This window comes from Mus caroli, chromosome 7 (assembly GCF_900094665.2).
Source record: "Mus caroli chromosome 7, CAROLI_EIJ_v1.1, whole genome shotgun sequence".
Lineage (NCBI taxonomy): Eukaryota > Metazoa > Chordata > Mammalia > Rodentia > Muridae > Mus > Mus caroli.
In genome coordinates this window covers 120,525,619-120,546,256 of record NC_034576.1, presented here as the reverse complement: position 1 = coordinate 120,546,256, position 20,638 = coordinate 120,525,619, and the positions used below count along the sequence as shown (strand labels likewise).

At 45.5% G+C, this 20,638-nt stretch overlaps 1 protein-coding gene across 1 annotated transcript in view; it reads left to right on the top strand.

Annotated features, from left to right (window-relative positions):
• The window catches only part of Clec19a (C-type lectin domain containing 19A), an 11,054-nt gene extending 5,883 nt beyond the window's left edge, over window positions 1-5,171 (top strand). The window contains 3 exon segments of the mRNA XM_021167082.1: window positions 2,144-2,251; window positions 3,829-3,940; window positions 5,095-5,171. Of these exon segments, the coding sequence (XP_021022741.1) occupies window positions 2,144-2,251; window positions 3,829-3,940; window positions 5,095-5,171 (297 nt within the window).
• The last annotated feature ends 15,467 nt before the right edge of the window (window positions 5,172-20,638 follow it).

Genomic DNA, 20,638 nt, shown 5'->3' with positions numbered 1-20,638 from the left:
GGGGGAGGGAGGAGGGATGGAAAGAGGAGGGAGGGAGAAAGGGGTGAGAGGGAGGAAGTAATGAAGGAGAAGGGGGAGGGAGGGAAGAAGGGGAGGGAGGGAGGAGGGAGGGAGAGTGGTTCTTCTACAGGTTTCATCTTTCTACTTACAGATGAGCAGTTCCAAGCTTTCACACATTCTCACTCACCCATGTTTGCTAAGATGTGCTTTCTGCACCCCCAGCCTTGGGTGTTGCCAGTGAGAGTCCAGGCCATACCATGTTGCTCATCAATCACATGACAGCGCAGAACAATCTGGAAAACTCAGATCTGGCAACTTCAGCAAACCTTCAGTGCTGTTTGAATACATCCCTACATGGCTGTGTTTCATTCAAAACCTGGACTACAGAGATGGCTCAGGGTTAAGCTTGGGGTGTTTTAGAGGAGCCCAGTTCAGTTCCCACTTCAGCAATACATCAGGTGGTTCACAACTGCCTAAGACTCCAGCTCCCGAGGACCCAGTGCCTGGTGCTGTTCTCTGCACTCAAATGCATGTAAACCCTCCCCATCATTACAATAAAAGTGCAAAACCCAAGTCCCATAGACCCTCTGTGTGCTAAGGAGAAGAGGGGTGATCACAGCTGCTATGAAGAACTACCCTGAGCAAGAATCCTGGGTGCAATGAAGTCGGGGTGCATAAGCACTTACCAGAGATGCCCATCGGATGCACGTAAAGCCACCTTGCACTTGAGACTAGAGAAGTAGGAATTGGCCCGAGTCGAGGCAAGAGACAAGCCCACAGAGGTCTGATTAGGTGTCTGAGAATGGCAAGAGATGAAGCCAGATGGATTAAAGCTAACTGGGGGCCTGCCATGAGCCCTCCCCAGCGTGCTGGTCTCCTGCCAGGAAGCAGCATGTGATACTACAAAGGAATTCTTTGTGGTCAGGAGGTCTCTACCACCTTCTTGCAGGCTGACCTTTACAGTAATAAGATGAAATCATCGTACAGGAATGGAGCCAGTCATGTCTGCTCTAAATCCAGCTTGCTATGATGATGAAATGGACTCGTGGCTGTATAACATGACACACAGTAACAGCATAAACAAGTGGACGTAGCCTCTGTATCTGTTTTACTGCGTTGACCTATTCCTCCATCCTTCCCTATACTCCTCTATTTTTCTACCCATCCATCATCCATCCATTATACACTATCCATTTGTGTATCTATTCCTGCTTCCTTCCATCCATTCACCCATCTCTCTCTGTCCATTGGTCCCTTCATCTCTACGTCTTCATTGTTTTAGACAGTGACCAAATGCCAGGGTCCCTCACTGGTTTCTTTGTTGATAAGCGTTTTCAGTCAAGCATGGCAAGAAGACACTGAGGAGACTAAGTAAGCTCAAGCCTAAAGAGGAATTTCCCAGAAAAAAAAAAAGAATAGAAAAGAAAAATATTTTAGTGATGCTATGTTTAAAAAAAACAGATTAGGAAGGGAAGGTAGGTAGATAAGGACTGGCAATACAGGGTGGGTACTGGAGAAAGAACAAAAGCAGGTACCAGAAATCTCATTAAATCATTCAGCATGCTCAACACAATGTGTGGCCTTTCGCTGTTCTTTTTATCCTCAGTGTGACCCACATCATTTGCAGGGTTTCTGAAATGGTAGTAAGTGCTGTGCTGAGTCTTTTTCTGAGCTGGCACCAATGGCCACTTAGGGTTGACCTAATCAAGAATGGTGGAGGGACTCAGTTGGAGAGATGGCTCAGTTGCTAACAGCATTCGCTCCATACTTTGGAGGACTGGAGCTCAGACCACCAGGTACCCTAGCAAACGCCTGTAACCCAAGTTCCAAGGACGGTGAGACAGAATGACTGCTGGGACTTTCTGGCTTCCAGCCTAGCCGAGACTCTCAGAGGAATAGGCAGAGAGTGATAGTGGAGGATTCCTGGTACTCTCCTCTAGCTTCCGCACATGCACACAGATGTGCACACACTCAGGCAGACACACACAAATAAGCATATAAGTTAGCTAATTGGCTGAAATCTTAAGAGAACAGAAAAAGAAAGCATAGTTATATCCTGTTCTCTTTATACTTAGTCTAGAAACATTAATGAGCCTGCTTTAGGCTCTACACTATTGAAAGGGGCGATGTTAATAGCTGATGTGTTTCCTACATCCACAGCTGGGAGGAGAATGTCTTTGTGTATGTCCTGATGAACAGCTGTGTTCCTGACATCCAGGCTGACATCTGGATGGGCCTTCATAACCATAGGCAGGAGAGGTGAGGAAAACATAGATACCATGGAGAAACTCCACCCAAAAATCCACTTCCATGGAACAATGCCAGATCACAGTTATAGACCCAGACCACAGATACTAGCTGTGGAAATGGGTGTGGAGTTGACCCGCCTCAGTTAATCATGGAAGTGGATGACACGGGAACACAGGGCGACCAGACAGAGCCTTTGTTATCACTCAGATTCTCCAAATCAAAAATGTGGTTAGAGATGTGAGGGATTTTTTTCCCTTTCAACATCACTGAATGCAGGGCTCAGCCCACAGTACATGAGCTCTGACACTGAGCCACATGCCTAGCCCACTCTACTGTTTCTTTTGAAGTGAAGTCTCTCGTGGTTGCCTGGGCTGACTCTGAGCTCATTCTTTACCGAGGAAGGCCCTGAACTCAGGCTTCCTGTCTCATGAGAAGCCCTGGTTCCAACCCAGCACTTGGGATAAAATGAATATTGCCATTTAAAGTAGCAGCATTAAAGTTAGAGTCGCTGTCATCCAGTCCCTCACCTCTATCCCAGTGCTGTCCTTTAGCAAGGACTTCTAAAGGGCATGGAGATGGAATGGTATGGAAAGCTACCAAAGGAGCCACTGTATGCTGCTAAGGTGGGCATCTGATACTCTTGCTCAGCTTCAATTGTATTATAGAGAACGTCCCAGAGACTCAGAAATTCTTTCAATTAAAATCATCCTAACCAATAAAAATAAATAAAAATTAAGTTACGTCTACATTAGATCATAATTTAAAGAATGTTTATTGTGGCTTAATAATCCTAACAAACAAGACAGAGAAGGGACTCTTTTCCTTTTCTGCTTGGGGTCAGGCACTGGGCACTAGGCTCTGTGCTGCTAGGCACATACTCAATCCTCAAACCTCTCTGCGATCTTCACTCTGTTGTATTGATGAGAAACTGAGGCTCAGGTGAATAATGTGCCCAAGTCACAGATCAAGGAAGGTAGGTAGAGAGGGAACTGGGAGCTCCGCCCACCCCACCCCTGCTTTGTCGTTGTATAGGAAAAAACTTCAGAACCATCTGTGCTTCAAGAGCTACTTTTCTATAGACCAGAATAAGAGGCCTGACTCCTGCTCACACTACTGCTGGTGCTGTTATTTCCACATTTACTGCAGCATGAACCAGCTTCCCAGCAGGACTCCCCCTGTTTGGACAGAGGAGTTGCAGACCAGGAAAGAAAACACGGGCATTCAAATGGGAAGGACATGAGCGGGAGTAGGTCCCACTCACTGAGAAAGGATAGTATTTGGGTGTTGGGTACTGGACTCAGGTCAACCTGGGTTTGAACACCAACACTGAGGAATCGGGGCCAACTCATCTACGTGCCAGTTTCTGAGGGTGACGTTGCCTGCAGTGCGGAGAGGTGAGAACAAAGTAAGCAAAGTTCACATGTTAAGGGTCAAACAGAGTGCCTGAGAACAGCAGTGCTGGTAGCCGTGGTACACATTACAAGGGCTTTGATGCAAGAAGTCTCTAAAGCTGTCTCTCCGCTGGAGATGATCCAATACCTGGTCTTCCTCTCTACTTCCATGCCTCTGAATGGACCCCAGGAAGGACAGTTTGAATGGACTGATGGCTTCTCTTGTGACTACAGTTACTGGGACAGGAGCCAGCCTGGTGATGACATTCATACAGATCCAGACAACTGTGTGCAGATGTGTACTGGCACAGTAACGGTGGGTACCCTGGGACCTGGGCTCTTGCAGAGGGGCTGCATAGGCCCATGAGGGATGGAGAAGCACCCTGAAGTATGGGGGACACAATGAGAAATGGGGTCACCGTGAGAGATAGGGAATCTATAAGGAACATGGAGAGGCACCAAGGGGAAAGGTAGGGCACAATGAGAATTAAGAAGTGGCCCATTTTCAGCACCTCGGAGAGCATCAGGTTCCCTGGAACTGGGACACTGTCTTGGGGTAGTGGTGTTTTAAAAGATCTTTGATGGTTCACTGACAATCAGGCTGTAAATGGATGAAAAGGCATAGAGAATTAGAGAGGGCAGCAGAGATTTCACTAAGTTATTTGATGTGCACAGCATATATCCCCACTCCTTTTTAAAAATCTTTGCACCAAAACGTAGTCTCCTGGGCCAGCTCACCAGTGCACTAAAATGAAAGCTCCCAGCCCAGGCTGTCTTCTGAATGTTAGGACACAGTTGTGCCTGGAGAAGCACAGAGGTGTGGGCACTCCTGGTTTTGAGTTCCAGTCCTGTTGCTTTGTAGCTATGTCTTTGCAGGGAGTAATTAACCCTGAGAGTCTGTTTCCTGAGAAATGAGCTTACTATTAACCCCTGTGTAAAAGGCTACTGAGATAATTGAGGGACAACTGGCACAGCACAGTGACAGGAGAATGGGCTTGAGGTGTCAGTCATTGTCTGGATTCATGATCTATGCTCTATCAGCTCTGGATTCCAAGGTGAATCCAGGATCCACTTCTTCAAGGTCACAGAGCAGGCAAGAAATAGAGCTAGGTTTGAAACATGCACAGAATCCCAGGGCCAAGCATTTCTCTGCTCTTCTCTATCCTTTTCCTCCTCATGAGGAATGGTGGGAGATAAAGGTAAGGCACTTATCCTGTTGGCCGTCCTGCAGTCCAGCAAACAGAGCTGGGGCAGTCTGGAAGTGAAGTTTACCCTTCCCAGTCTAATGGCAGATCAAACCCAGCTTTATGAGAGAAAAAGATAGGGGAGCTGTCTCAGCAGACATCAGCAGTTAGGCCTGCTGGAAAGGACTTTTACTGCAGAGTGGTGATGCAGTGGCTTTTACTGCAGTAGATGGATCTTCACCCAGACTCTCTGCTTCTTCTGTTCCCAGCACTGTCCTGGAAGGGTAACACCCGCCACAGGAAGTTCCCCTTTGTCTGCAAGATCCCATCTCCGAGCATTCGATGACACACTCCTGTTCCCCTGGCATGGACTCAGCACCAAGATCGTCGGGCAGCAGTGTCTAGAGCAGAGTTTATGCTAAGTAAATGTAAGCACACGTAGAAGGAGGTCCTGTGGGCAGAGATTCTCAACAAGCTCACGTTAATGGTTCCCCGGCCATGTGGCCAGGAGACAGCAGCCAGCTCACACAGGTTCCAGTGTCCTGGACTGAACTGAATGCTGCCATCTTAGCTCAGTCTCCAGCTTATGCTTGAAGTGGTCACTTTGACACAGGTTGACTGGCTAGCCCTCATTTGTGTCACTTTGGCAGAGTGGAGTGGGAGTTGAGACCCTCTGTGGAGCTCTGGGTAATGAAAATTAAGCTGTTGGCCAGAGGGCGTGAGCTTTGGTTCTGTTCAGAAGTGTGGAGTTAAGCTGCAAAGTGTCCATGGAGGCAGAAAAATGGATTCAGTTCTAAACTGCTCCCCCAACACACAGATACATGCGTGGCCATTAGGGAGTAACACTACTTGAGAGGGATTAAGAGATGTGACCTTGTTGGAATAGGGATGGCCTTGTTGGAGGAAGTGTGTCTCTAGGCTTTGGGGTTTCAAAAGCCCAAAATAGTTCCTATAAAAGTAACTTTTAGCCGGGTATGGTGGCGCACGCCTTTGATCCCAGCACTCAGGAGGCAGAGGCAGGCGGATTTCTGAGTTTGAGGCCAGCCTGGTCTACAAGGTGAGTTCCAGGACAGCCAGGGCTATACAGAGAAACCCTGTCTCGAAAAACCAAAAAGAAAAAAAAAGTAACTTTTATTTGCCTGAAGAAGTTGTCATCACCAAGGCTTACTGCCTCTGTCTGCTAACCTAGGCCTAGTCCTGGAAGCTTCTCGCCTCTGTACAGTCTTATCTAAGCCTAGAATGTTTTCAGCTTCTGAGACTTGCTACTGAATAAGCTTGCACTTTCTAGCTCTTTCTGAACTCTGGCTGGTTGATCAACTCAGCTGTTCTGATTTAAAACTCCTCTCCCAGCTGACTGATTCAATCTGGCTTTTCTCTCTACCTCTGAAATGCTCTGCCTGGCCTCAAACTAACTCTGGCAATCTATCTTGATCTGGCTTCTTCTCATTCTCTCTCTCTCGTTCTGTCTTTACCGGTGTCTAGCTAGTTCTCGCTTCAATCTGTCTCTGTAAAACTCTCCCAGTAAAACTGCCTCCTTCTCCCTCTCTGTGCTGCTCCACTCTCCCTCTCAACTCTACTGCACTGCTCTCCAGGAACTCTACTATCTTCCTGTGCTGTGCTCTCTCCTCCTACACTGTCTGTCTCTCCCTTGAGTAGCTTCGCTTTCCCCTCTCCTCTCGTGAGAGTTGGGCATATCCTAGTCTGATTTGTCACTTTTTATGACACTCAATTAGACATAGCTTTCAAACATAGGTGCTTCCTTCTACAAACTAGCTTTTCCTTCACTGCTTGGGGTTAAAGGTGTGTACTAAGGGGTGTGTCTATATTCCAGCTAGAGGAACTCAAGGTGTGTGCTAAGGGCTGGGCCACACCAGAACACATCTCAGGGGTTAGTTTTCAGGGCAATCAAGCACATCCCCTTTTCTCTAGGACCTAGACTTGCACTCTCATCTGAGATGAACCATCGCTTCAGCTCCTGGGGAGGTTCCTCTGGCCAGGTCACAGCATGGCAGATGTCATTATGGTGGAGGCATGTTGAGAGTAGGAGAATACACAGTGACACAGGAAGCCAGAAAGACTCAAGGGTCATCCTCACTCTTGCACACATGTGTGAGTAGGGTATCCATAGGTATGAGTGACTCCCAGAGGCCAGAGGAGGCACTGGGTGTCCTACCCTATCACTCTCTACCTTAGTCCCTTCAGACAGAGTCTGTCACTGAACCAGAAACTAGACTGGTGGCCAACAAACCCCATAGCTCCACTTGTCTCTACCTCCAAGGCCCAGGAGTTACAGGAAAGCCAGTGGCAACTTCTGAATATTTACATGGGTTCTGGGCACTTGAACTCATGTTCTTACACTTGCACAACAAGCTCCCTTTCCATTGAGCCATCTCTTCAGCTACCCCCTCCTCTTTATAATGACCCTTCCTCTTAGAAATTAATTCACCTTGCTAGACCAGCATGAATTCCTTCTAATTCCATGTCCTTAATGACCTGACTTAACAAGGCCTCATCTCTTTAAGATCCCACCACCTCCCAATATTTCCATATTGGGGAATGAATTTTAAGCACATGAACCCTTAAGGGATAAAATCACTTCCAATATAACAAATATGAGTCTCTTCCATCATCTATGGCATCTGAAGAGAGCACATAAAAAGATTAGAACCAGTGATCTAAACTAACTTGCTGGGGGCCAGCAAGATGGTTTGGTGGGTAAAAGTACTTGAAAGCAAGCCTGGGAACCTAGTACTAGGGCCTACATGATTCATGGTATCCTCTGGCCTTCACACATATCTGTGGCACATATGGACAAGCTCTCACACACATACTCATACACAATAATACTTAAGTTTTCAATAAACTCCCAGTCAAATAACTATATTACATTCATTCTGGGGAGTCCAAGGCAGTCTGTAGGTACAAATTCAAAACATATTTTTGATCTTTGATTGAAATACAAAGCAAGCAAGAATTGTAAGACTCATAAATAAAGGTGAGCCTTTTTTCCCATAGACTCTTGGCCGTTTCTCTGAGCTGGTGCAGGAAGGAGCCCCAGGTTTTCCACTTGGTCCTAAGTTTGGAAAATCCCACCTCCCACAGCCTAGGGATCATTTAATTAATACCTGTCCCATCGTGGTACCCAGCAACCACCAGGCAAGAACCTATACTTTGCCCTCCACCCACTGGAGTCACTGCTATTTGCTTTACAATAGAAAGAACCCACCAGGAACACGAGCCTGTCAAATCCAAGGGTGGTGGGAAGCACTGGCCTGCACTAATGATACCATAGAGCCACAGGGGCAAGTCCCCAGCTGCCAAGAGAGGGTGGGAGAGGCCCTGCAGGAGCCCTTGGAGCCTCTGCGTGCTCTGCTCTCTTCCATGGAGCTGCTGACAGCTTGATGTCCCTGGCACCTCCTTGATGAGCCCCTTGGTGCATCACCCACTTCCACTGTCATTAACTCATTACCTTTCACCCATGCAAGCCATCCCATCACCAGCCCCACGCCTGGCCTGGGCACTTGTCCTTACTGGCATCTCCTAGAGAGGATATTGCAAAGGGACCTCATAGTAATAATAGAATGGCAAGGGAATTGCAAGTCTCTGAATTTCTCTTAAGGACAGAGTTGTCTTTATTTATGAAGATATCTGTGTGCTCACTTGTAAGTGCTTGTACATACACACCTGTGCAAGTGTGTGCAGAGGCCAGAGGATGTCATCAGCTGTCCTCCTCTCCATCTTACTTCCCTCTTGTTCTCCTGAGATGAAATCTCTCACTGTACCTGTATCTAGGCTGACAGCCAGTAAGCCTCAGTGGTCCTTCTGGACCCACCCCAAAGACACCAAAGTTACAGGAGCGCTCAATGATGTCTGGCTGAAATCTAATCTAAGGTCGTCATGTCATCGACCCAGACATCTCCCCAGCCCCAGGAAAACATTGTTAGATTTACCATTAGGTGTGTACATATGTACGTGTGTGTGAGCGTGAGCATGCGCGTGCGTGCGTCATGCATGTGTGTGTGTGTGTGTGTGTGTGTGTGTTTGCACATGCTTGCATCACATTTGTACAGGTACCCACCAGAGCCAGATCCTCTAGAATTGGAGTTACAAGGTTGTGAGCTGACAGGAGTACTAAGAACCAAGCCTGTCTCCTCTTAACCACAGAGCCATCTGTCCACCCCAAGAGATATAATAAAGCCTTTGATGTAGGGAGGGAAGTCAAGGTAGTGGACTGGGAAGCCATACATGTGAACATCCAAAATTGAGATCAAAATAAATTAGGAGCCAAGCAAGTATGGTGTAGCCAGTAATCCAAGAACTCAGAAACTAGAAGCAGGAGGATTGTTGGCAGTTTGAGGCAAACTCAGACAATAAGGCAAGTTTCAGACATGGCTAGAAGAAAGAAACTCTCAGACAAATGAGTCCATTTATTCATAATAAAGGAAGAAGCTAGCTCACAGGACCTTCGGTCCCATTTGTCAATGTGTGATTTTTAGAACATCTTTTCAGGCTAAAAGCAGCGATTCTACAATTACACGGTGAGTGTGTGTTACAGATTCATTCCTTATTGTTAACGGTGTGATACTGAACTGGCTCAGAGGGGATCAGGGATGAATAGAGACACCAAGTGTCTGCACGAACACGCCCATGCAAGCAGAAAGAATGCCGAGTAAACAGCTAGTTAAACACAAAATTAGTTAATGACTACAGACAGAATTTTTAAAAAATAAATAAATAAATAAATAAAGCTCTCTAGAACAGAAACTGGCAGGTCACTGCATGATGGTCAACCCCAGCTCACAAGCACGTATGGGACCTACCAGCTACAAATGGCTTCTATAGTCTTTCAAATTTCTGAAAAATATAAAATGCATGTAGAATATGTTTTATGGTGCATGGCGGTCTGCAGAGAGGAGCCAGTGGGGAAAGTATCACTGTGCAAGCATGAAGACCCGAGTTCAGATCCCCAGTGCCAGCATAAAAGCTGGGCATGGTGCTGCACACATGTAACACCTATGCTGGGAGTGGGAGACAGAAACAGGGAGAGCCCCTGAGCTCACTTGCCAGCCATTCTGGCTGAATGTAATGGACCCTGCCTCAGAAAAATAAGGTAGATAATGATAGAGGGTGACACTCAGTGTTGACTTCTGACCTCCACATGCATGCACAAGCATGCAAATCTAGACATGTGAACACACACATGCACATGCACACACGTACACCATACATGCATACAAATAAAGAAAGGAAATGATATGTGTGTGTTGTAGTTTTTAGTATAGGAAAAGTTATTGAAGCCTGGCAAGATGGCTCAACTGGTAAAAAGAGCTTGCTGTGCTAGCCTAGAGACGTCAGCATCATCTCCAGGACCAATGTAACTGTGGAAGAAAGAGACCAGCTCTGCAAAGTTGTCTTCTAATATCTAAACATGCCACAGATATAGATATTGTGTGCACACACGTGCACACACACATATACACATACACATGATAATAATAACAACAACAACAAAGAAGAGAAGATGGCACTAATGTGAACTTGGCAGACAGGCATAGTATAAAAAGAAGCCAAGTGCATGATGGGTAGAAGCAAGTGCAGCGCTCCATCACACTGGACATCATGGGACTATGACGTACAAAACAACCACAGAACAAGACTACCAGACCACACCAAACCAGCTGTGACCACCATGGCTGGCCAAGACATGGGTTCACAGACCTGTGCCTCACACTCTGGCTTCTTGCTGTGGACCTTGAAGAACTGACTCCTGACACCATGCATTTAACTCTAGGTCACCTCATGTAAACCCTGTAACCCCTGTTGTCAGAAAAATCCCCAGTGCACTCCTGACTGCCATCCACTTTAACTCATGAATAATGCCCCCTCTTCTCAATGCTTGCCCATAAAATTCTCAGTCCAAAACCCCAAGAGACACAATTAACTATCTAAGCGAAACCCAGCTCTCACCTCAAAAGAGGCAAGTTTATTCTGGAGGCAAAAATGAAGAGCCGTGACATGGATTTCTGTTGCCCCAAACACCATTCTCTAACACGAGAACCGTTTGATGAGCTTTTATAGTTACAGAGCAAAAGAAAGGCATGACAAGGCATTTTCAAGTCAAGGTGGGTAGTTACTGAAAAATGAATACTCTCTTCTAGCCTCCAATGCTATCTGATAATAACATCCTTAGCTTTGGGGTTGGAGGAAGCTAGTAGCCAATCAATACATTCCAAAAGGTTTTATTTGATAGTCACAAGGCTATTATGTCACACAGAGGTGTGCAATGGATGGCTATGAATGGAGATAAAGATGACCCAAGATGCTTTAGCTCAGAAATGAATTGCATTTCCATAGCATAAAGATCACATGCAGTTTTTGCAAGTTAATACTTCATCCTGTAAGTCGGAGTCAGATCTGTCCCCAGAGTCAGATAAGCCTTGAAAAGTTTCCACTGGATTTTGAAAACTTGTGATGTAACTTTTCTGCCTTGACCCAGAGTTTTTGATTCTTGATCAGAACATTTGAAACCAAGAGGTCATCAAGTAGGGCTGGAAAGGTGACTCAGTTAGTACAGCACTTACACAAACACAAGCATGAGGACCTGAGTTCAGAGGCCCAGCACCCACAGACAGGTCAGGTACAGTAACACTCATGTGTCGCCCCAGAACTGAGATGGAGGCAGGTGAATCCTGCACGTTGCCAGCCAGTCCAGCCAAATCAGAGAGCTCCAACTAAGTGAGATCTTGCCTCAAAATGTAAGAGAGTGGCTGGAGAAATGGCTCACCGGTTAAGAGCACCTGTAAAGGACCCAAGTTCAATTCCCAGGACTCACAGAATGGCTCACAATCATCCTAGCTCCAGGGACATACAATGCCACCTTCTGGCCTTCACAGGTCCTAATCACACATGTGGTATGTGTATGTGTGTGTGTGTGTGTGTGTTTGTGTGTGTGTCTATGTATGTGTATACGTATATGTATGTATACACATGTATGTATATACATATATATATATATATATGCAGACAAAACATTTATACCCATAAAAAAATCTGAAAGCATTTTAATGTAAGAGCAACTGAGGAAGACACATAATGTCAACCTCTGATTTCTATACACATGCACACACATGCACCTGCATACACATGTGCACATACAGAGATCACTAGGCCATTCCAACTGAACCCTGAAGGTAGACTCATCCTGGGGAGCTCTCCGAATTGAAGATCTAAAGTGGCTCCAGGAGATTTAAGGCGCAGTGATGACATAAACCAGCTGTAGCCCAGTCACACTCACAGAGATTCCTTAGGGAACAACAGTTTGTCAGGAAAGGCCTCCAGCCATGACATCAGCTAACACATGTCACAACCTCATGGTCCCCTGTAGGAAATGTTACTTGCTCCAAAAAGGGGCATGCTGTCCAAACAACAAGGAATGCCTCCCTTCCTATAGCTACCCCACTGCTAACTGATCTGGGAAGGATAATTGTGCTACATTTTGTGATCTGGAATTCTTGCTGTTTGGTTGTATAATCAAAACCTGGTGCTTTAATATTTGCTTCTAGTCACGTGGGGCAGGAAGCCCTCATTCAGTAACAATTTTCGCAACTCCATCAGCCAATTCATTAAAAATAGAAATGCTAATGTGTTTATTTATTTATCATTGACTGATTTAATACACATCTGGTTGGTTCCTTTGGTCTAAAGAACACTGCCTAATGGACCAGTCAGTGAACACAGGTTCTGACCATTAATGAATAACAGCCTAATTGATGCCCTGTTTTCTAACCAATCCAAGTAGCAGCCCATCATGGCGTGTCTGTCTCTCTGTCTCTTTGTGTCTATGTCAGGGTGTGTGTGTGTGTGTGTGTGTGTGTGTGTGTGTGTGTAGGTGCAGGTGTGTGTGTTGTGTAGAGGCCCAGGAACAATATGGTTCTTCAAATGTGGTCTTTTTTTTTTCTTTTTGACAGGGCTCACTGCACAGGCTAAGGTGGGGTGGCCATAAAACCCTGGGGATCAGCCGGGCGTGGTGGCGCACACCTTTAATCCCAGCACTCTGGAGGCAGAGGCAGGCGGATTTCTGAGTTCGAGGCCAGCCTGGTCTACAAAGTGAGTGCCAGGACAGCCAGGGCTACACAGAGAAACCCTGTCTCGAAAAACCAAAAAAAAAAAAAAAAAAACCCTGGGGATCATCTTGCCTCTATTTCCCCAGCACTGAGATCACAAACACACTGCTATGTCTGGCTTTTATATGTTGATTCTAGGCGTGGAACTCAGGTTTTCATGCTTATAAGGCAAGAACTTTGCCAACTAAGCCATCTCCCTGATCCTAGTATCATGTCTTTGAGAAGTACAAATAGGAAAGGAGATAAATTCAGAGTCAAAGAGAGCTGATGCCTTCTTCCTTTAAAGTGGAAGGCACTGGAATGCCAGAACATTTGAAAGTGTCCTTCAGATTTCTTTGTCGACAGACAGGGTTCAAGGGTGTCACTGTGCTCTCTGGGCCTTTCTGGATGTTTCTCTATAAATCTGGTAGCATGTAGGACCAGCAACAAGTAGGATACAGAACCACAGAATGAAATAAGCTATAGATTCCCGTAGCCTCCTTGGGGTTGTTTGAATCCTTAGTTTGAATCCACAGAAAGCTGGATGCAATGGTACTCACTGCTAATCCCAGATCCCAGATCCCAGATCCCAGCTACCAGCTACCAGAGATGGTAGATGGAGACAAGAGAATTAGCCAGAGGCTTGCAGGCTAGCTATCCTGGAGCATGCTGGTCAGCAGAAACAAGAGACCCTGCCTTAACAAGATGGAAAGAGAGAACAGACTCCTGAAAGTTGTCTTCTGACCTTCACATGTACACACACACACACACACACTGGCATCATAACTAGAATGGTACTTGTCACCAAGAAGGGCTTCAGCATGGGGGACAGTAAAGAAGATAATGAGAGGTAAAAAGGACCAAAATTCACTATATACACATATAAATGGCCAAAGAATTTTTAAAATGGTGACTAAAATACTAAATTTTTATTTATGTATTCAGAACATATTTTTATTTTCAATTCTATAATAATTTTTTAAGTTTTTTTGAAAATGTACTTATTTGGGAGCTTTATGTGCCATGGGGCAGGTGTCAAAGGTCATGTGATCAGTCCTCTTTTTCTCCATGAAGGCTCTGGGGATTGAATTCAGGTCATCAGGCTTGGTGGCAAGTGCCTTTACTCATTTCTTCACCCATCCCTGGTAAATAATAGTTGTAGTTATTTATGAGGTACACTGTGGCATTTTAGCACATATGTAGTGTGCAATGGGCAGGCCAGGGTCCCTAGAACATACATCACCTAAGATATTTACTGTAGAGAAATTTCAATCCAGCAACATGGCTGATCTGGCAAGGGATCACATCCAAAGACTTTCTAGGTCTGTGTGATCTGGCTAGAATGCAGACATGCTCTTAGTACACGCTTTTAATCCCAAACAATGTGGGCAAAGTTAGTTTGTAGAAAGAAGTAGCCATGTTTGAAAGTGATGTCTAATTGAGGAGCAGACAAAGTGAGATACCAGGGAGAAGAAGAAGAGAGAGAGAGAGAGAGAGAGAGAGAGAGAGAAGAAGGAGGAGGAGGAGGAGGAGGAGNGAAGAAGAAGAAGAAGAAGAAGAAGAAGAAGAAGAAGAAGAAGAAGAAGAAGAAGAAGAAGAAGAAGAAGAAGAAGAAGAAGGGGAAGAAGAAGGGGAAGAAGGGGAAGAAAAGAAGAAAGAAGAAGGGGAAGAAGAAAGAAGAAGGGGAAGGGGAGGAGGAGGAGGAGGAGGAGGCAGTTTTACTGTGACAGTTATACAAAGACAAGTTGCAGGAGAAGACAGAACAAACCAGAAAATGAGGAGGATCCAGAAGATTAGAACTTATTGCCAAAGTTAGTATGAGGCCAGGCAGAGCAGTTCAGTCAGAAGCTGAGAGAAGCCAGTTGAATCAGTCAGACTGAAGAGTTTTGAGCTGGAACAGCTGAGATAAACTAGCAAGCCAGACTTCAGAAAGAACTAAAAAGGGAGAGCATATTCAGCAGTAAGCCTCCTAGTGACAACTACACCTGGCAAATAAAGGGTACCTTTACAACTTACAATTTTCTGTGTATGCTGGGAAAGTCTTAAGTTCTCCCAAGCAGCTATCTTGAAATGTATGATTACTGAGCATCAAAATAACCCTGCTGTGCTCTAGAGCTGTAAAACTCAATACCCTTCTCCAACTCTATCCCTGACTCCATCTCCTCTCCACCTGCATAATCCTCCCAAGCTATGGTAGCCACTTAGTCTATAATAAGTATATTTTAGCACAATATAAGTAAGTAAGTAAATACAGGCTGGGGAGATTGCCTAGCAGGCAAAGTGCTTACCATACACAGATAAGGACCTGAGTTCAGGTTCCCAGCATCATGTGCCTGTAACCTCGGTGATGGTAGGGTTGGAAACAGATGAATCCCTAGAGCCAAATCTGTGACCTCCAGGCTCAGTGAGAGACCCTGACTCAAAACCTAAGGTGGAAGGGCCTGAAGAGATGATTCTATGGATAACAACATAGTTTAAAAAAGAAAAAGCTGCACATGACCTATCACTCACCAGTACCCCAGCATTCTGGGAGCAGAGGACTGGTGGGACTGGCTGGCAGCCAGCATTGCTCCAGGCTAAGTGACAGACCAGGACAACTTACCACCTCCTTTGTCTTCCACAGGCATAGGCATGTGTGCTCACACATATGTATGCATACCACCACACACACATACAGATACACACAAAAAGAAGATAAAAGAGAAGGAGAACAGTTGAAGAGAGACACCCAGAATTGACCTTTGACCTCTACATGCATCTACACAGAAAGTAAATAAATAGGGCAGAGGATGTTTTCAGTGGTAGAGTGTTAGCCAGGCATACCCAAGGCTATGTGTCCAGTTAGGTGGTTATAAAAACAAAACAATACCAAAAAAATCCTTTAAGGCCTCATAGGTGTTTAAGACAGGTCCTTTCCTTCCAAAGGTGTCTCATTCAGAAGGATTTCCAGGGGCCAAATCCAAAGGATTTGCACAGAGGAAAAAGAGCTAGCTGTAGGGAGGCCCCACTGTACTGTCAAACCCCACTTCCTCCAAGAAGATGCTAATAAAATAACCCAGCTGGGCAGATGGAGGCCCATTTTTACTCTCATCCCAAAACAGTGTTGTCAAGACTGAAAATAGCCTCACCCAGAGTTTCTCCTCAACAGAATGAAAATCACCAGTTAATGAAGGCCAGGGACTGGCACACACCCTGGAGTTTTGGGTTTGCAGCCTGCTAGCTTCCAGACAGCCAGCACACCTGATGAACCCACCTGCATCGTCTCCAGTCATAAGGGAATCCTCAAGGCTTGCTTCCTTCAGAAAGTCTCTATCACTGCCAAACCCGAGGCTGTAAAAAGCCAGAGGAAATGTCTACTGGTTCCCGAAGACAAACATATCATCTCCAAGCTGGCTGCACTGCTTCCTAGAGTTCCCATCCAGACAGGAACTGCTCCTAAGTTGAAGGGTGACAATGGATGGCATTCGGGGTGAAGGGACTCTGGCCAGGAGTGTGTCAAGCATGGCTCTGGCAGGCTATGCCCTTGCTATTTCCTCTGCCTTGCTGAAAACCATTCAATTCAATCCTAAAGCTAGCCACTAAGGTCTAGTCCCTTATTTGACCACTTTCTCTTCCTGAGGCTGACTACCGAGGTCCAGCTGTCAAAGTATTGAAGTTCAGCAAGCAAAAACCCCCTTTGGCTCACCTAATTAACATGCCCAATTAAAACTAAATACTTCATCCTAACACAGGGTTTCCCCCTTTACCTTTATAAAGTGCCATTTTCCTATGTGCCAAGTCTGTCTCCTCTCTATCCAGAGACAGTCCTTTGTCTTCTGGAACAAATAACCTCTTCCTCCTCTCCCTTGGTACTTCCCCCTTCTCCCTCATCCTCTTTCTCCTGTCTTTGTCTCTTATTCCCACCCCACCCCACCCCACCCCCATCTTTGTTCCTCTAGGATGAATAAATCTCCTTTGTGCTGAGAATCTGGTCTTGAGGGTCTTGAATACTTTTCCTTTCATGAGGAATACCAACAATATGCCAGGCAGCATGCCACTTGGACTATTTTTCTTCTTGTCATGAACAAATACCAGACAAGAGGAACTTACGACACACAGGGCTCACAGTTTGAATAGACACAGTCTACTGAGGCTGAAAACGCTGTTTGTTGTACTATCTCTGAGCCAAACTACTGCAGGCCAAGCTGGGCCTGATCACCGAAGATTGTCACCACTGGACTTGGTGACTGTTGATGATCCCTCTTTGGAAGGAGGGGCTAGGAAGGAATATGGGTCCAACACCTGGGTAGCCACCACCCCTCCCAACCAACTGTATGCAATTCTACCATAATTGCACATGGGCCTGAGGAAGGGGCTACGTAGGTAAGGAAGGGTGTTCCACCTATGAAGCCCTGAGGAGCCATTACCCCTGCTGAGTACAAGCATCCAGTGTGGCTGCTCTAAGCACTGGAGAGTACCAGTGCTTCACTCATTGGTACCTCCTGGTGAACTTTGATAGAGCCTCAGTTGCTCTTGGAGCCCTAGAAGGAGGGATAAGTGTTTATATCACTTGCTAAGAGAAGAAATTTTAGCAACAAGGGCAGCAGGCGCCTGAGACAAGTGGTCACACTGTGCCTGTAGCCAGGAAGCTGAGAGGAACAAGAAGTGCGGCCAGACTATAAAATCTCAAGGTCTGTGCCCAGTGACCACATCTTCCATCTGAGCTCCTCTTCCTACAGGTTCCACACGCTGAGAGTCCAGCATTCAGACTTGCAAGCTTACAGAGGACATTTCACATTCTAACCAGCCAGCCTTATTTACACAGGACCATAGGGCTAGAGCACCGGCCCTTATACGTCTCCTCCTTTAGGAAAGTGAAGCCCAGAGTGGTTGAGGTGCTTGTATAGGGGCACACAGTCAACAGAAGGATGAGGTTTGCATAGCCATCTATCTGACTCTACAACCTGTGCACAGAACCCCCATACCTTGGCTTTCACACTTTTTACACAGCAACCATCAGGAAATGAATTTAACAAAGTGACACCTATGTATGTACACACAGAACAAAGCCAACAAGTCATAAAATATCATGACACCTAATGTTAATATTTTCTATTTCCTTCATTAATAAATTTGGGGGAGGACCTTGCTGTAGGCATAAATTTTTGCAGCCTGCTTTTAATAAGGGTTCAACGTTTCCTCTAGCCCACCACCCACCCACTAGAGGTAGTGGAAGAGGAAAGTTATGAGGATCTGGGGGAAGTGGAGGTCTTTCGGGGAGAGACTGGTCTTCTTTGGCAGCAGTTCAGTCCCATAATGTGACTCAGCAGCTGGTGACCAGCCCTCTAGGCATCAGACAGCACACACGAACTGGCAACTACAGTCTAGTCCTTTTGGCTGGCAGGCAGCTGTCGTTCAATCCTGAAGAAACTACAAGGCTTGCCAACTGGCCTGAGGCGAGGCTGCTGCAGGAACCTCAGGAGCAGTTCTCAGGCAAGTTTCTCTCGATGGCAGCATTACCATAAGTTGAGTTCAACAACACTATGTAAGGTGAACCAATACATGCGTGTCTCTAGTGAAAAATAACAAGGTGGAGCAAACCAAACCAATGCTCAGTGCTCATCTCCCCCTGTCTGTGGAGTCAGATTTATACTCCTTCATCAAGAGTCCTTTCACATGTTTGCTATAGCAAAACATCCTTTCACCTGTGTCTGCTTCCGGACAGCATTCTTTCACGTGTCTGCTTTACCAAAACACCCTTTCAACTGTGTGCCCCAGCAAAACATCATTTGACATAACTGACTTTCCAGAGAAACTAAACATTTCCACTTCATCTTGCTTCAACTTCCCATATGCTGTTATTAAAAATGGCTGCCACCACACCCAGCTTATTCTTTTAATTTTGTGTGTGCCTTGTACATACATGTTACCTAGTTGTATGTACTATATGCACATGTGTAACATGCATGCATGTGCGTGTGTGTGTGTGTGTGTGTGTGTGTGCACACATGTGGAGGTCAGAGCTCAACACTGGATGTCTTCTGTCTTATTCTCGCTTTCTCTTTCTGTGCATCAGGCTGTCCCTCACTAAGTAGACTCACACAGTGAGTGTCCTTTGATGACTGGCTTATTTATAACCATGCTCCTCTCCTCTGCCTCTGCTTGCATGGAATATCCTTTTCACTTTCTACCTCATCGTGTCTGTGGCCCAAAATGGGTTTCTTGTGTTCGCAGATAGTTGGATCACATTTTTGCAAATTTAGTCTGCCAATCTGCCTTTTGACTGGATAATGTACTTACACATGTAAAGTGATTATTGATCAAGTGATTGCCATTTCCCTATTCATTTTCTTTTCATCTTACAGCTTTTCTCCCTTGATCCTTGCATTATTTCCTCCATTTGTGTTCAGCTGACTCGCTCTTCACAGTGAAATGCTTTCTCTTTCATCTTGTGTGTATGCGTGTTCTGTAGACATCTTCTGACGAGCACTTATATGTATGTATTTTTTCCTCTGTGGAGAACCATGAGGATTTCATCTTCTGATATTATAAAGCTCCAGTTTGAATTCACAACAACCAGTTCAACTTTCTTTTTCTTTTATTGAAAACAGTTTTTGTCGTACAATATATTCCATACCCTTCTGTCTTTCTTTAGGGGGGAAAAAAAAACACAGGCAGCTAGGTATGGTGGCATACACCTTTAATCCCAGCACTCCAGAGGCAGTGGCAGGCAGACCTCTCTGTAGTTTGAAGACAACTTGGTCTGAGTTCCAGGACAGCCAGGACTGTTACACAGAAGGAAAACAAACAAACAAACAAACAAACAAACAAGAAAACAATCAGGTAGCTGATTGTAAAGACACATGATGTCTTTAGTCCCCACACTCAGGGGGTAGAGGCAGACAGATCTCTGAGTTCAAAAGCCAGCCTGGTCTACAGAACTAGTTCTGGTACATCCAGGGCTACACACAAAAAATCCTATCTCAAAATAATAATAATAATAATAATAATAAATGAGCTGGAGAGATGGCTCAGTGGTTAAGAGTACCAACTGCTCTTCCAGAGGTCCTAAGTTCAATTCCTGGCAACCACATGGTGGCTCACAACCATCTGTAATGGGGTATGATGCCCTCTTCTGGTGTGTCTGAAGAGAGCAATGGTGTACTCATATACATAAAATAAATAAATCTTTTTTAAAAAATAAGCACTAAATCAAACAATAGAAAAACAAAACAAAAAAAGAAAGGAAGGAAGGAAGGAAAAGAGAGAGAGAAAGAAAGAAAGAAAGAAAGAAAGAAAGAAAGAAAGAAAGAAAGAAAGAAAGAAAGAAAGGTCTTTCAATCTTTCAAAACTACTAACACCCACAGGCCTGATTATGCAGCATGGCCCACCTGCAACAGGAGTCACTAAGGCATTGAAAGTATGTGGAGAAGAGATGGAAGAGAAGGAGAAACAGAATGACTTGGGTACTCTGAAGAAAGGTGGAGCTGAAGACAGGAGGGTGGAGAGGAACAGCCTGATGCCAGTAGCCTGTGCTGCCACCAGGGGTCATGTGCTGAGCTGGCTCCCTGGCCAGCAGGAGTCTCTGTTCATGTCTGTGGCTCATATTACCACCAAATGCCATTCAGACGTCCCTGGTCTGGACTGCCACCTGGGACCACATGAATATCCAAGGACTGCAGTGCTGGCCCCATAGCTTGCCTGCTGCAGCACTCAGGAGAGCAGGCCCTGC